The sequence below is a fragment of the Nothobranchius furzeri genome, chromosome 15 (assembly GCF_043380555.1).
Source record: "Nothobranchius furzeri strain GRZ-AD chromosome 15, NfurGRZ-RIMD1, whole genome shotgun sequence".
Classification (NCBI taxonomy): Eukaryota; Metazoa; Chordata; class Actinopteri; order Cyprinodontiformes; family Nothobranchiidae; genus Nothobranchius; species Nothobranchius furzeri.
This window is the reverse complement of record NC_091755.1, coordinates 59,635,346-59,652,765: the sequence shown is the minus strand read 5'-3', so window position 1 is coordinate 59,652,765 and position 17,420 is coordinate 59,635,346. Positions and strand designations below refer to the sequence as shown.

Genomic DNA, 17,420 nt, shown 5'->3' with positions numbered 1-17,420 from the left:
CGCCCGGGAAACGGTCCCTCCGGGTCGGTGTAGGAGCTTCCTCACTCAGAGTTTCCACTCATGCAGCTCCTCATCACACCACCCTCTCGGTCTCCTTCCAGCTGAGCCAAGGACCGGTCCCCCTGGTGGCCCTCCTCGACACCGGAGCTGCAGAAAGCTTTATCGACCAGGGGTTGGTCATCCGGCTCAAGATTCCACTCACCCTCCTCGATCATCCCGTTCCCGTCACCTCAGTGGACGGGCGCCCTCTCATGCCATATCCGATCACGCACCGAACCCAGAACCTCCGGATGACCATCGGAGAACATGTAGAGACCCTTCATTTCTTGGTCATTCACGCCCCTACGACTCCTCTCATTCTGGGTCATTCCTGGTTCCGCCTCCACGACCCTCACATCTCCTGGTCCACCAATAAAGTCATGGCATGGGGTGTTAACTGTCACCTTCATCATCCGTCTCCAGGATCACAGCCTAGGGAGACACCACCCAAGGATGTGGATTTAACACTCCTTCCAGGATCACAGCCTAGGGAGACACCACCCAAGGACGTGGATTTAACACTCCTTCCACCCCAATACCACGATCTGGCTCGGGTCTTTGCAAAGGAGCCTACCACCAAGCTGCCTCCTCATCGCCCCTACGATCTGGAGATCAGGCTTCAGCCCGGAACCACCCCGCCTCGGGGTCGGCTGTTCTCGCTCTCCCCGGCAGAGACCCAGGCGATGGACGCTTACATCAATGAGGCTCTCCAGAAGGGGTTTATCCGACATTCCACGTCTCCTGGGGCGGCAGGGTTCTTCTTTGTGAAGAAGAAGGAAGGTGACCTCCGGCCCTGTATAGACTATCGTGGGTTGAATAAAATCACCATCAGGGACCGCCATCCTCTTCCCTTAATGAGCACGGCTCTGGACGCCACTGCCCAAGCCACACTGTTTACCAAGCTGGACCTCCGCAGTGCATACAACCTCATCCGCATAAAGGAAGGAGAGGAGTGGAAAACCGCTTTCATTACACCCACTGGACATTATGAGTACCTGGTCATGCCCTTCGGCCTCTGCAACAGCCCTGCCGTTTTCCAGCGTTTCATCACTGATGTCCTCCGTGACATGCTGGGTCGTTGGGTTTTTGTTTATTTGGACGACATCCTCATCTACTCCCGCACGGCCGAGGAACACACCCAGCATGTTCGAGCCGTTCTGTCACGCCTCCTGGAGCACGACTTATTCTGTAAACTGGAGAAGTGTGCTTTTCACCAGGAGTCCACCTCGTTTCTGGGATTCATCATCTCCTCCCAGGGCCTACGCATGGACCCACAGAAGGTTCAGGCGGTCGCGCAGTGGCCACTACCCAAGACCCTGAAGCAGTTGCAGAGTTTCCTGGGGTTCTGCAACTTCTACTGCCGGTTTATCCGCAACTTCAGCGCCCTGGCGTCACCATTAACTTCCCTGACGAAAACAACCAATCAGCCTCGCCCTTTCCGCCTCTCCCCGGAGGCCGTTGCTGCCTTCCATGAGCTGGTCCGCCGCTTTGTAAGCGAGCCCATCCTCCTCCACCCGGACCTAACACGGCCTTTCGTTGTGGAGGTGGACGCCTCTGAGACGGGCGCGGGAGCCGTACTGTCACAACGTGGCCAGGACTCCAAACTCCATCCCTGCGCATTCTTTTCCCGGAAGTTCTCTCCTACCCAGCAGAACTATGGGGTCGGGGACCGGGAATTGTTGGCGATAAAGTGGGCCCTGGAGGAGTGGCGACAGTGGCTCCTGGGTACCCCCACTCCTTTTCTAATCTGGACTGATCATCAGAACCTCATCCATATTCAGACCGCTCGCCAACTCAACCCTCGTCAGGCCCGGTGGGCCCTCTTTTTCGAACCTTATAACTTTCACATCGCCTACCGCCCCGGCTCAAAGAACCTCAAGGCGGACGCCCTGTCCCGTCAACACACCCAGGATCCAAGGCCTCCTGAACCGAGGTCCATCCTCCCAACCGAACGGTTCTTGGCCGCCCTGCAATGGCCCCTGGAAGCCTCCATCCGGGCGGCTCTCCCGGCGGACCCGGCGCCCCCAGAGACGCCTCCTAACCGCCTTTACGTTCCGGCCGTGTGTCGACAGGAGGCCTTGAGGTGGGGGCATAGTTCACGGCTCGCGGGACACCAAGGCCAGGCTCGTACCTTCCAGTTCCTCCGCCGGGCCCTGTGGTGGCCCTCTATGAGAAAGGACGTGCGTGAATACACCGCTGCATGTGACACTTGCGCCCGGTCTAAGTCCACCACCCAACCTGGAGCCGGGGAATTGCAACCGCTCCCTGTGCCTAAAAGGCCGTGGTCGCACATAGGTGTGGACTTTGTCACGGGGCTTCCCGCTGCCGACCACCTGGACACCATCCTCACCATCACCGACCGCTTTTCGAAGGCTGTGCACTTAGTGGCTATGGCAGGGCTCCCCACGGCTAAGAAAACGGCGACGCTCCTCCTCGATCATGTGGTGAGGCTCCACGGATTCCCCCAGGACGTGGTGTCTGACAGAGGGCCTCAGTTCATCTCACGTTTCTGGAAGGCTTTCTGTCGGTTGGTGGGCGCTTCCGCCAGTCTGTCGTCAGGCTATCATCCCCAGACTAATGGTCAGACGGAGAGAGCAAACCAGCAGCTTGGGCGTTACTTACGCTGCTTCGCCTCGTCTCAACCGTCCACCTGGCCTCGTTACCTCCTATGGGCGGAGCTCTCTCACAACCTCCAGACGTCCTCCTTCACGGGTCTATCGCCCTTCGAGACCTGCTACGGATACCAGCCCCCTCTTTTCGACCATCAGGTGCCGGAGGTGGAGGTTCCGGCGGCTCAGGATATGGTCCGCCGCTGCCGTCTCGCTTGGATCAGGGCTCGCGCCGCCATCACCCGGGCTAATACGGAGTACTCCCGACAACACCGCCGCCGCCACCGGCCCGGCCCTGTGTTCCAGCCTGGTGACCGGGTTTGGCTCTCTACCGCAAACCTCCGGTTTCCGGCTGGTTCCAGGAAGCTGTCGCCTCGCTTTTTGGGGCCCTTCCCAGTCCGAGATGTCCTCGGTCCGGTCGCTTACCGGCTGCGCCTCCCTTCCACTCTTAAGGTGCACCCGGTATTCCACGTCTCACAGCTCAATCCGGTGGTGTCTTCTCCTCTCCATCCGCCTCCGGCCCGGGTGCCGACGCCCCGAGATGTCGATGGGGACCCCGTCTACACCGTCCGCAAGATTCTGGACGCCCGCCGCCGGGGCCATGGATGGCAGTATTTGGTGGACTGGCAGGGTTACGGTCCGGAGGAGCGTAGCTGGGAGCCTGCCCGCTCGTTTCTGGATCCTTCCCTGTTGGCTGATTTCTGGTCGCGTCGCCCTGGGCCTTCTGGAGCCGTCCCTCGCGGGGGGGGGGGGGGGGGGGGGTCCTGTCATGAACTCCTCCTCTTAACCTCCTCTGCGGGCCGGGCTGGCGCTGCACTCCAGTTCCCAGCATGCCTGTCACCGACGCTTCCCGGTGACGTCATCCCGCTGAGCCTATTTAAGGACCTGTCACAGCGGAGCCGGCACTCAGTCATCATCTAACGATAGACGCCAAGCCATTCTAAGACCTAAGACACTAACTCTACGAACCATACGGGAAGAGAACTTCCCACGCTGCCACATATCAGTCTCCATCCACCATTCTCTCCGCGCCTGGGTCTCATAACCACTCCAACTCAGCCCATCGAACCTGACAACATGCGGTAAGCCCCCGCAGGTTGATTCTATCTGCCAGGCTCCCCCTATGGTAGGCATCAATTTGAGCCGTCCAGTCAGTCAGCAGTGGGTATGTTGGACCCGCTCGGCTCCAGGTAGACCGCCTCGGGAAGAGGGCTGAAAAGACGTCCGGTTGCATTTGGGAAAAGCCAAGGCTACCCAAATGAGAACTCTCCCAACCTTGTCCAGGCGGAGTAGAGCCGATGCTAGTCTGTAAGTACCACATGTTTCTCGGCCAGCCAGGGAACGCCTTGGGATTTCCCTGACAAAGCTGGTGCAAGTGGCTGCTTAGGTTGCTGCCCCCATGACCCGACCCCAGATAAGCGGACAAAAATGGATGGATGAGCTTTCACTGCCTATGACGAAGTGAAATGATGTTGTTTCAAGAGATATTGTATATTTTTTGATTGATACTGTTTGAAGACATCATTTCCCTGTAGATGCAAAACTCTACTCTTATTTGAATGGTACCTTAGATGTGTCCTAGCTCCAACACACCTGATTCAAATGATTTAATTACCTCATCAAAGGTTCTGCAGCAGCCTGTTAATCATCCAATCATTTGAATCAGGTTTGCTGAAGTCAAGAAACTACCAACAGTTGGGGTGGGAGTAGCTTTAGTGTAGATGAAAAGCTGTTGCTGGGGACTACCAAGACTCTTATGAGCTTTTGGCTTTATTAATCGGTAAATAATTAATTAGGTTTCAGCTGATTCCTGATCTTTAAGTCTCTCAAGAATGTAGCCAATCACTTTCTAACAGCGTCCTTTAGGTGCATGGGATGCATGACACAGGTCGTAGTGAATAAAACGAGTTTCAGTGCTCCCTGGCACTTTCCTCATTGTTCATGTGAACGAGTGGTTTGGAAACACATAAAAACAGCTACTGTTTGTCTTTAGAGTTTTAAACATGATCAGCTCTACTCTAAATCTGTTGAAAGTCCGATTTTATGCAGTGCGGAAACATTTATTAAAACAGACGGCCATAAATTGAACATAGATTGATTACATGAGTCGGTGGACTGGCCTCTTAATGCTAATGTGCTCAAACTAGCTAATAATTCTCAAATTTATGAATAAATCGACAAAGACTGACAGTTTTAACAGGTTCTTTAAATCACGTCAAACTGACAAGGATTTTAAGAAAGAGCCCATCAACAAACTCGGACATTTCTGACTGCATTAAGAGTTTTTATTTGCTAAATGTGTAATCACCCAATGTGATGCCTCTTAGAATGATGTCTGAATACTTTGTGAAATCTCAGGACTAGACTGTGGTGAAAACCTCCTCTCTGTCAGACCAAGTGCTGCTGTGGCTTTGGTCCTGAAGGACCTCCGTCTCCCCTCAGTTCTGAGCGGTCGAGGAGGTGGAGAAGTGGCTCGGAGGGACAGGCTGCATTAAGAGGAGCACAAGAAGGATGAAGCCCCATTCTCTCGCTCCATCACACGTCTCGCCTCTTTAGCCGTCTGGCTGGGGCCGTAAGTGACTTTGCTGTGATGTGACCAGGACAAACAGCGCATGACGCCATGACGGCTCTGTTAAGTGTGTGATGTGGGTGTTTTTTGTGTTCAGCGGTGTGTGTGTTAGAGTGGAACAGGGCTCCAGATTGTGTGTGAGACGTTTTGGAGGAGGGGTTAAGGAGGACAGTCACTTCTGATTTGGCCTCAGAGGGGTGACAGGGGTTTCGAAGCTCCAGTGGTGTGTTTTACTCAAACGGTCGTCCCTGACCACGAATAAGCACTCACACACTATGTGTTCGCCTCCCGACGACTTCTTCCGTACCTTTTTTTTAGCACTAAGATTTCATAGAAGGATGAAAAGCTTTTTTTGTGTTGTGTGACACGCTGAAAGCAGGCTTTGGTTTCTGTAGCCTTGGTGAGACTGCTAATGCACACAAATGCCTCTCACTCTCTCCAGAGTTGATTGTTTGACAAGTTCATTTTCCCTTACTTTTCCATCTTGTGTCAAGTGTATATTTCAGGGAGGAAAAGCTTTAAATCAAGGCTGTACTCACACGGTGAAAGGAGCAGGCTCTGGTTCTGCTGATGGTCTAAAGCTCAGGTTAAAATTGAGTAGGTCTCAGAGAAGAAAGAAAAAAAACTGAATGGGTGTTTATGCATCACATAAGACGGTCATCGTGGGCTTGGATTCCCGGCAAAAGGGGGTTCTGACCAGAGGGGAATTGGATATGCTGAAATTAAACAAACCAATTAGGGAAGCAAAGAGTTTAGAGGTCAAACATACTCCATTAAAGCTCCTCTTCTCAACCTGACTACTAATTCAGTGTCTGTGAGTCTGTTGAAGCAATAAATCTGATTAGATCTCTCACGTTTTCTCTCTCCGTCCCCGCTGTTGTTTTACCCTCCACTGATCATTGCTTTTGCTAAATTTGAGGCACAGTTTAACATAATTCTACCTGTGCCTTTACATCTCTTATAGAACATGAGGAAGCTTTCTATCAGTGTCACATTATTATTATTAAACCAAAAACACAATCTTTCATGTTATTTAAGGAATTTGTTTTTAAAATCCAGTTCGTGTTTCCCCTTAAATCGTGCAGACTAAAGTGTTCAAAACGGCCAAAACATTACTCTGTGTCCCTCACTATCTTTCTTAAGGTCTTCTGGATTTCTCATGTTATTGTTGTTGGGTTAGTTTAACCGATTCCTTTTAATAAATGAGACTTTTACAAATGTTATAGTGATGGTAGATTTAACCAGTTCCCTACAAGTGATTTTCTTTACATCCTTTGAAATTACATTTTCAAATAAGTAAAATTTAGTTAAGATTTTCACTATCTGGCCTCCTAAGGAGCCCTCCTAAAACATTAGGCATGTTTCCATTACCAGAACTCCAGGGTAGTTCCTGGGATGGGGAACTTGACCAGGAGATAGGATGTCCCAGTCCTCTCAGCTGTTGTGTCTCCATTCAAATCCAGCTCTTTCAGAACTCGCGGAGACGTCGGCGTATCACGACTGCGTTGGCGGATAAGGATGCCACTGGTCAGCCCCAAAATGCACCCAAAGTAAATTTACTAATAACAATAAAAGCATTTATTTTATAGAAGTTTATCATAATTTAGTCCATTTAGAGGACATGAGCAGCTCTGAGTTTTGTGAGACAAGCCCCGTTAATTTTCCGGTGTCGGGAGTCAGATTTTAAATGCGATCGGTGCTTTTTTTTTTTTTTTTTTTGCTTCCCTTCTGCTTCACCAGCTACTTTTCTAATTTTACTGCTGCCGGTTCTTTTAGACATCTGCTGATGCCATTTCCTACCAAGTTACAACCAATTAGCGTGAGTTAACCGGAGGTTCCGCTCAGCTACTCCGCCGACCGTTCGGAGTACCTACTCCAGAGCAGGCACTCAGTAGGTTCCTGAAAATGGCCAGAAAAACGTCCGTTTGGATGGCCCGATCAGGTGGAGACATGCGCATGTCGGGAGGTTCCTGTAAATCGACCCTGAAGTTCTTGAAGTGGAAACATGCCTATTGTTGTCTCTTGTGGAGGATGCTTCTACTAAAGCTGTCAGGTTAGTTGGAGGAGGACCAACCAGGTGACCAGGAAGCTGGGAGATCTGTTATCGTATCTGTTATTTTGGTATCATTGGATCCTTTGAGATGTGAAAAGGGCTCTAAATGCCCTCCTCCTTCCACCATTACGTAGTATAGTTTGGACCCAGCTGTGGGAACAGTGAGGATTTATTATTTTAACAGCTTTTTAAACCTAAACCAGCAAACAAAGGACAAGAAAAAGAGGATGAACTATTGAAATAACATTAAATCACCTAAGAAACAGAAGGAAATGAAAATAAATCTCAACATCCACTACAGGAGAGATGGTGGTCTAAAACAACTCATGTGACATGTTTCAGCAAACGTGGAACAGTCTGCAGTCAGTAATGTGTTTGCAGTGTTTTACGTAGAGGTAAAAGTTGATGTTTTTTAGTCTGATTTACTTTATTACACCAAGGTTGGGACTAAACATGTTTGGACATATTTTCTTGCAAAAATTCCAGATTTTAAACACAAGTTGGACTTTATTAAAAGTATGTTTTCACTTAGAAGTTGATTCAAGCTTCAACGCCAAATCTGCAAAACAAGCTAGCTTTTAATCAAGAACAGTCACAGAACTCAACCCTTCCATCGCCTATCATCCCTAGTCCACATCTGCCTGTTACCAGAACGCTCGTTGCCACACTAAACAAGATAGTGCTAAACACCAGTCAGCATTTTCTAGGGCCAAATGTCTTTTGTTGTCCGTGACTTTGAATGGTGATTTTCTTTTTAGGGCTCTGGTAGTTGTTCCTAAAGCTTAATCGGCAGCAGCCGGCTGTTTCTTCTCTGATATTATTGAGTTGCAAACATCTCACACCAGTGGTATTCTGTTGCTAAATGCACAAGTGCTTAATGAATGGGGGACCGAGGGACGTGTAGCGGTTTGGTGAGACCGGATGGTCCAATCGTTGGTTTCAGACCGAGCCGTATGGGCTGTGAGGGTTTTAGACAAATGCGAGAGAACCACTTCATTCATTTTTTCATTTTATTTTATCTCCACAAAATATTTATAGCTATATTATGTTAAGAGGCATGAAAACATGTATTAAGCTAGCTTATTTTTCTTAATTTCTTAATTAATTCTCGTCCTTGTTTACAATTTCTTCCAGGGTGGTGGTCCCCCCTATCTAGCCACACTCCTGAACAGACACTCCCCATCACGCGCTCTGCGCTCCTCTGACCAAGGCCTGCTCGCTGTCCCTCGTTCTAGGTGTGGTACTCGCGGGGACCAGGCTTTCTCAGTCCTAGCACCGTCACTCTGGAAGCAGTCGCCACCCTCAGTTAGGCTGTCCCCATCTCTGCCAGTCTTTAAGAGTCACCTAAAAACACACCTCCTCCGCTTGGCGTTTCCAGAGCATGTTTGATTTTGGCCCTCTTTTATGTTGAATTTATTTCACAGTTTTCATTGGTTCAATCTATCCATTGCTTTACACATTTGTCCTGTACCAGAATGTTTCACCTATTTTGTAATTTGAATTGCTTTTATTTTTGATTTATTCAATATATTTACCTTCTACTGTACCATGTTCAGCGCTTTGGGCTTCCTGACAGGGTTGCGGAAGGCGCTTTATAAATAAAGCTTTGATTGATTGATTATTTTGCAGATTTTTCCAAGATTTCAAGATGTAAAACAGCGCTATGGTAGGTCATTATTCCCACTGCAGTAAGAGTGTATAACTCCACAGTGAAACTGGCATTTTCCTTTTTCTTGCTAACATCAGTGCTATATTCAGTACATGTGCAATACCCGGTCTGCATCCTTTATGCTGTTTCTTCTTAAAAGCTCAGTTTTTTATTATTAATTGCTGAAGGTTACAATAATAGCCTGCTGCCTTGATGTATTTACCTGTATTATTTTCTCCTATTCTCTAAGTGCATGTGCTGCCTTAACGAGTGGATTTCCCCACTGTGATCAATAAAGTCTGTTCTATTCTATTCTATTCTATTCTAGATTTGCCATTGTATCTTTAACCAGTGTTGCGTCTCTTGTGGGGTAAATATCTTGCCGTCATAGGTCAGTCTAAGACATATCTTGCAGTGTTTAGTGTCACTAAGCAGCCAAGCCCAGACAGGAACCCTGCAATTAGACTATAGAGTTGCATAAAATAAAATGTTTGCTAATATTAAAACCATGTCATTAGATTGTGTGTTTTATTCTATAACTGTGCCGCTTTAAGCCGTAACACTTTTAATTTCAGATGATATTACTGTTAGTGTTCGTCTTGGAGTTGGGCTTTTTGCAAGTTTATTTTCTACGTCATCAAGGCCACCAATTGTTTTCAACTTTTTGGGCTTTAATAGAACTGAGTTATTTCTTTTTTGCATTTTCAAAAAAACCCACTGAAATCCCAGAAGCACAAACACTTATGTGTATTTAAGAAAAACAAACAATCAACAAAAACATCTCATAACTTAATAATTGACCAGGTTTACTGTAATTAGTCCAAACTTTTGAACAGCTTTTTCTTACAGAGGAAAATATCTGGCAATGACACCTAAAAGAAACATTGGGACACTGCTTTTACATCTTTTTCATGTCTCAGATGCCAGCAAAGGTTTCACTGGAGGATTTTAAACTGCTTCAGTAAAAGATGAATACTTATTATGACAACCAGGTTGTTTAAACCTGAAATTGTTTCATCTCACAGTAAATCCAGCTTTATGCCCATCCCAGGACCTCTGGTGTTGATGCACTAAAATATAAATTAAATACCAACTCAGGCTTAACTGTAGCTACTTAGGTGTTTTTTTATGTCTCCAATTATTAGTTAGACAGTAAAAGAAGGAACATATTCATAAAAATGTCCCAAAACGACTCTAGCAAGTAAAAATGAGTACTTAAACCTCTGGAAGCAGGCGTTGCAGATTTGCAACGTTAAAACCTACCTAACTGGCTACTCCACATACGTATTTCATGAGCATTTTTTAAGTCAGAAGTACCCCTGAAGGACTTAGTTGTTCGTTCTTTTATCAAAACTTATTTTGAGCCTGAGAGGGTTAACAACCTCCAATGTGGTCAGTTTTCAAATGGTTGTTTTGACGTGTCATTTTTAACATTTCTCTTCACTCTCCCAGATAATAATAATAATAATAATAATAATAATAATAATAATAATAATAATAATAATTATTATTATTATTATTATTATTATTATTATTATTATTATTATTATTATTATTACACAGCTTTCTCCTTGGGCTCCACTGAAAAAAAACTTTTATTATTATTATTGTTATCATTATTATTACTACTACTACTACTACTACTACTACTACTACTACTACTACTATTATTATTACACAGTAGCTTTCTCCTCGGGGTCCACTGAAAAACAAAATATTGTTAATATACTTGTCTTCAAAATATGTTTATTTAGCTGTTTCTTATATATTAAATGTGCGTTTTCTCTCTCTTTTTTTTTTTTTGGTCAACCCAATTTAAAAAACCCAATTGAATTTCATGTTCAGTCAGTCGTTATCTGAACCACCCTCACTAAGAAGTCGGTACCTAGATCAGGTTACTGGGCGATGCACTGGACACCCTGGACAGGTCTCCAGTCTATCACAGGGACACAAAGAGATGAACAGCCAATCACACTCTCACTAATATAGGGACAATTCTGAGTCTCCATTTAACCAAACACATTAATAAATGTTGGAGGAAACCTAGAGAAACCCCAGGAATGCACAAAGACAGCATTCTGATGTCACACAGAAAGGTCTGCAGCTAGGATTTGAACCCTCAACTTCTCACTGCAAGGCAACAGTGCTACCTTCTGCACCGCCGTGCTGAGTTTTATATTGTTTTTAAAAAAGAAGAAATTCTCATCACAGAAGCTGCAGCTACATCCCTTAAAGTTGTTTTGCTTTCTGAGCTACGGAATGTGAAAAGACTCTAAGTGCAACACTTGAGCGATGATGGTTTTGATGCAAAGCTAGACGTTTTTTGCTGCTCCACCTGAACCATTGGCAGGCTCAAATAGAAGCTCCTGACCAGCCTGTGCTTCACCTTTTATTACACCGTCCATGATGACTGGAAAAAATGAGAAAGATAGGAAAAGAAGGACTGTGTCTCTGTGAATAAATGACTCCTTTTGTGTTTTATGCGGCTCTGAGAGGGAGCCTGGCTTTACAAGTGAATGTGCAAGTGGCCCTGAGAGAAGAGGAGCAGAGAGGAGGAGGAGCAGTGTGGTTTGTTTCCTAAGGTGAAAGGTGAACACTCTCAATACCTCAATCAAAGCACTGCAGAAAGGAAAGCATATCTCAAGGTTAGACTGCCAACAGTTTCCATTTTTAAAATGAATACATGAGCCAGAAAATAAAACACATTTGCGTCAAAACCTGCCTTTAGACTCTGAGGGGCACGGTTAGTCTGAATTTACCTCCAACTTTCTTTTTCCCTTTCAAGTTTTCAAGCAACTCCAGTCAAAGTGAAAGACTTTAGATAAGATGCATCGATAGGTTTGTTTTTTTCTTCAGCAGTTGTCACAACCACTGGATTGGCTTGTCCACTGCTCTTCATAGGAGGTGCGTTTGTCCAAGTGGACGTGGGAGACACTGTGGATTTATGTGATCTTACAAGCCATCAGGTTGAGCAGAGCTTTGCTAAACATGACCTGAAGTGTGCCGGCCCCCGAGCAAACGCTGCTGTCACCTTGGCCAACCCGAGCTGTCATCTCTCGGAGCGGCCCATGAGAGCTGACAGCCGTGGCGTCCCCAAAACAAATCACTGCTGCGTTTGGTAACACTCTGTGTCCCCGCGATTTAGCCCTCACTGAGACAAGAGCAGGAGCGGCGGCTGCTAATGCCCCAGCTAATGTACTGCCTGAGTGAGCGTGTCTTTGTCCACCTATGGTGAATGTGTGCAGGTTATGTGTTTGTAAGGGTTCCTTGTACTTAAATCAGCCACTTCCTTGCTGTTAGCGCAGCAATGTTCACATCCTCCTTTGTCTCCTTCATGCATTTCTGTCCTCTTCCTGCATTTCTTCTCTTTTATATTTGTCTGCAATGAGTGACGTGCATCATGCGTGAACAAACACAACCCAAGAAAAGTTAAAAAGTACAAAAACTTGTTCAATATTTTATGATCGTTAGAATTGAAAGAATAATTTTCTGTATTTATGCCCCTAAAGACTAAATGTGGGATTTTTTTCCCAGACTGCTGCATAAAATGTCATTAAAGGTTATTTCTCTGTGATTTTAGGAAAAACTTTGTTTTCACAGCCTAATCTTGAACATGTAACATGAGAAAACCTGAGGTGAAGGTTCAAAAGTAAAATTTAGTTTAAACTGGACAAAAGGCTGAACATTCACTGTAAAAAGCTGTTTGTTTCTCATTTAAATAGAGTTCTACTGAAAGGTGTTTTTTCCATCAAAACTGTTTTTATTAAACGTGTTACACTTTTGCGCTACCCTTTCTAATGAGCGTACACACACTCTGTTACACACACATATACACTAACCTGTCAGAAACACTTTATAAACACAGATATTTGATCATTTGCGGAGCTTTTTTTAGACTTCAAACCCAAATGGCTGAGTTGTGGTTTCCATTGATGCCATTGTTTTTATGTTCCAGTCAATGGTGACACATTCTTACCCTCCACTCGTTTTTAAAGATTAGTTCAGTTCATTTATTTTCTCCTGTCGTCTTGCATTAAAATAAAACCATCATGGCTGAACACAGAGCTATCAAAACTGTTAGAGGATTCATTATCCAGCAGACATTTTTGGAATTCATTATTTTGTCCAGCATTATGTGGAATATTGCCCAAATGTTTGCACGCCGTTCACCTTTAGCTAATCCTTTCTGTCTTGTTTTGTTTGCCAGCAAATGTTTGGAGGAGAGGCTTTTGTTCAGCTACACAGATGAACAACAGGAAGGAGGACATGGAGATCTCATCTCACTACCGTCAGCTCCTCAGAGAGCTCAATGAGCAGAGGCAGCACGGCATCCTCTGTGACGCCTGTGTCATTGTGGACGGAAAGATCTTCAAAGCCCATAAGAACGTCCTTCTGGGCTCCTCACGCTACTTCAAGACTCTTTACTGCCAGGTAACTCCACTGAACGATTTCATGATGATTTTCTCTTCTAAATGAGCAAACCTGTCAAGAAACTCCTTCTGTTGTCCTGCAGGTTAAAAAAGGGGCAGAGCCTCACCATCAGACCACTGTCACCCATCTGGACATCGTCACGGCGACAGGCTTCAAAGCCATCCTGGACTTCATGTATTCAGCCCACCTCGCCCTCACCAGTAAGAACGTGATTGAGGTCATGTCGGCTGCCAGCTACCTGCAGATGACAGACATCGTCCAGGCCTGCCACAGCTTCATCAAGGCCGCGCTGGACATCAGCATCCGCTCTGAGATGGCTGATGAGCTGGCCGACTTCGAAATGGGAGCTGTTGCTGCAGGTTTGGGAGGAGGTGGAGGAGGTGGAGGAGGAGTGGGTATAACAGGAGTGGGAGCTGTTCCAGGTGCAGGTTTAGGAGGAGGAGGTGGGATAGTGGGTATAGCCTCTGAAGCCTTAGCCTCCATCATTTCAGGTCGCAGCACCTCCCCCTGGCTGGCACGTCGAACTAGCCCGGCCAACTCTTCAGGAGACTCAGCCATCGCCAGCTGCCATGAAGGAGGCAGCACCTATGGGAAAGAGGACCAAGAACCCCCTAAAAGCCATGAGAGCCACGAGGAAGCATGCCATGACTCCCAGCCCGCCTGGCCACACGACTATCGGCCCATCAGCGTCAAGGAAGAACAAGTGTCCCCTGCCTCCTCCTCTCATCCAAGGGACACTCTAAAGGGAGCAGCCCAAAACCAAGTGGAGCAAGGGGCTGTGGGGAGCAGTGGTGGAGCTGGAGAAGGACCTTGGCCACCACTGTCAGGGTCAGGACGGAGGAAGAACAGGAAGAACAAGGACACGGTCAGACACATTACACAGCAGGCTGAGAGGACTTGGGACCGACTGCGGGACAGAGACAGAGACCGGGACAGTCGGCCTGGCTCTCCTCTGCCCTCTATGCTGGCTGTCACTGGATGGAACTACAATGGGCAGGACATCCCAGGTAGGACTGGTAGACCTTTCCTAGTGTTCACTCTATGTTTACCGTAACGGGTTCTGGGTGGGTCAAAAGAAGAGTTTTAGGGACCTCAGATGCAGGTCGGGTTTGATAAATGTGAGGAGTTGCTTGTTCTTGTGCAAGCTTTTAGTAATCCTGTAGTCTGATTACTGAATGACCAGTGTGATTATCAGATTAGGTTAGATAAATGAGTGAGACTATCGTATCAGCACCCAACTGTAGCAAAACCTAATTTATCTCCTAAAAGACTTCTAAAGACCGCGGCTGGGAGTAGACAGACTGCTCCACTGACTGTAATGCTCTCCATAAAACGTCGAGGGTCACTCGGTACAAGTTAGCCATCTGCAGGAGTTTGCTTCGAGAAATTGACCTCTTTTCCTCCTCCGGGGTTGAGATTAGTGAGCTTATATGCTAACGTGTTAGGCCTAGCATGATTATCTTAAATCGTGAAGGTGTGAGGTGAAGCCTCAGTAAACGCAGATGGATAATACAATCCTCTCTTTTCCTGCAGTTTATGTAAGCCACACTCCCCCATCGTCAAGCAAATATGAACACAAACTCACTCGTGAATGCAAATTTATTTTGAGATTTCACTCTTGATCTTAGTAGCCTTGCAGATTGCTTGGTGAGCTTCTTCACTCTAAAAACTTATACATGACAAACGTACCTGTGTGTGTTTGTGAGGCTTTTGAGTATGTTGTGGGCCCCAAGGCGTCAATAGGTAGATTATTAAAAGTAAGAGAAGCTAATCCTGGGCGCATTAAGGGAGTTGGCTGTGAAATGGGCACACACGTCGTACTGTGAAAGAAAACAGGATAATTGAATTGACCTGGGTCACTGCACGGATTACCAGCACGTCCTCGCCATCCCAAGCTCCTCCCTCTCTCTCTGGGGTTTAGGTAAGGACCTTCTGGAAAGGGCGTGAAGAGGGAAAAGGAAGAGAGAGTGTTAGATTGGAGGGGTAATTAGAGAGAACAGAAAGACAGAGGAACAGAAAAGGAAATGGGAACTGAACCCTTTTAGGCTTATGATGGCTCGTCTTTGCGACCTCATGTGTCCTCAGTCCCAGATTTGATGACCTGCAGTCAGACCTTATTACTGGGTCTGAGTACATCTTGTCTCCTACTGCAGAATCACTCAGTCTCATGCATACATACGCTGCTAACTAAATGGCCCTTTGAAGCCTTTTGGGCAGAGTTATGGTAGAAATTAGGGATGCACCGATCAGGTTTTTTGCTGCCGATCACCGATACCGATATCAAAGAATGCTGATCACCAATACCGATCACGTGGATTGGCCAGAAATTTTCTACAACATTATAATGAGTGTTACAAACTACATAATCTGGGAATAAAGGAAATGTAACCTAATCTAAAATGGTCTGTATTAGGATTGTCACGGTGTGATAATCTAACCTCACGGTTATTGTGACCAAAATTACCACGGTTTTCGGTATTATTGCGGTATTTTTTTTAAACGTGCTACATTTTCACACAATTAAATAAACCCTGTATGTCAGGAAATATTGTCCTCAGTTTGTGTCTAAATTTTGCCTAAAATGTGTTATTTTGTAATTATTTTGTTTATTTGTTTACATTTTTTCCCTTTAGTCTTTAAAATACCAATATTTGCCCATAACTTCTTATTTTATGTCTGTTTGATGTCATCATTTTAAAAATCTTAGATCAGATGATACTCAGTACTCAAGTAGTCTTCTAATCAGATACTTTTTACCCTTACTTGAGTAATAAACCCTATATCAGGAAAATATTGTCCTCGGTTTGTGTTCTTCCAGTGAGCTTTGCAGATGTGGGAAAATGTCATCAGGCAGTAATCGTTGTTAAATTCATAATTATTCTCGGAGAGAGACCAACTCTTGTCTGCCCATGGGAGCCCCGTAATGCATAGCGTCATTTCAACATGGGGGTGTCCACGACACGGTTTATATGCAGGTAGAGGCGCTGCGGCTGCTTTATATAGCGACTCGTTGCATTCTCCCTCAACCCAAATCCTCGGATCACGCATTTTAGCTAAAACGCTAACGTTAACTAGCCTTGCGTTGACTGTAGAGTTGTGGGTGATGGTCACGCAGATGTGTCATGAGATTTGAAGCGTTGCTGCCTTTCACAGACACTTTTTCTGCACGTGCTGCAAACAGGACAGCCGTCTTCTATAAACTCCCTCGGCATTCTTCAAATATCTAAAATATGCCCGTACTTCCGACTTTGTCTTCTTTGAGGGATAAAAAATGTCCTCCTGAGCGCTGCCGTCTCCTCCTTTGGCCATTATTTCAGCTTTAGCTTCAATAAAGTTTTGGTTGTAAACAGCAAAGCGTGCATGTGCCGCCGGCAACTTCAGCCGATGATACGGTGGCTGGTAAGGGTCACCGCACCTACACCGCAGCCACGGTAAACCCACCAAGATAATATAGTTTTTTACAAAACAAGACGGTTATTATTGTCAACTTTTTTTTTACCGGGGTTTACCGCTACACTGGTTACCTTGACAACCCTACCTGATCGGTCTGCTTTGATCTATTTTGAAAATTCCGATCAAAACCGATAGGGGCGCTATCGGCCGATTACGATCAAATGCCGATCCATCGGTGCATCCCTAGTAGAAATGTAGAGTTTGGTGAGAAAGGGGTTTGCTCGTGTAAAGGTTTGAGGAAGTTCAGAGTTAGCTGCTGTTGTAAACTCAACTGTTACCCAAAAAAACAAGCACTCATCCTTTTGATCCAAATGGAAGAACATGAGAAAAGCAGGTGTCTTTCAGGGGGACAGATTCCAGGGTTTACAGTAAAATATCATGTGACATCTTCAGTGGTTGGGTTGGTTTCTGGATGATTTTAAAACCCTTTGGAGACACTGGATAGGTTATTGGCTGATTTCTATGTTTTGAGGAAGATCTTTCACTTTTACAATGTAAAATCCAGATCTAAAACCTTCAATTACAAAAGGTCTAAAGAACATGAAATTGGCTCCTATGGAGCTTATGAGCGTTAGTGTCCTTAAGGCTTAAGTCTCTTTAAGTTCGGAATTTTGTCAC

General features: G+C 45.9%; 1 protein-coding gene across 4 annotated transcripts in view; it reads left to right on the top strand.

The window, feature by feature from the left end:
* The window catches only part of zbtb46 (zinc finger and BTB domain containing 46), an 80,466-nt gene that overhangs the window by 18,210 nt on the left and 44,836 nt on the right, over positions 1 to 17,420 (top strand). For all 4 annotated transcript variants that reach the window (XM_070545060.1, XM_070545059.1, XM_070545057.1 and 1 more), the window contains exons 2-3: positions 13,126 to 13,349; positions 13,432 to 14,356. In XM_070545060.1, the coding sequence (XP_070401161.1) occupies positions 13,126 to 13,349; positions 13,432 to 14,356 (1,149 nt within the window). The remainder of the gene's footprint in view (positions 1 to 13,125; positions 13,350 to 13,431; positions 14,357 to 17,420) is intronic.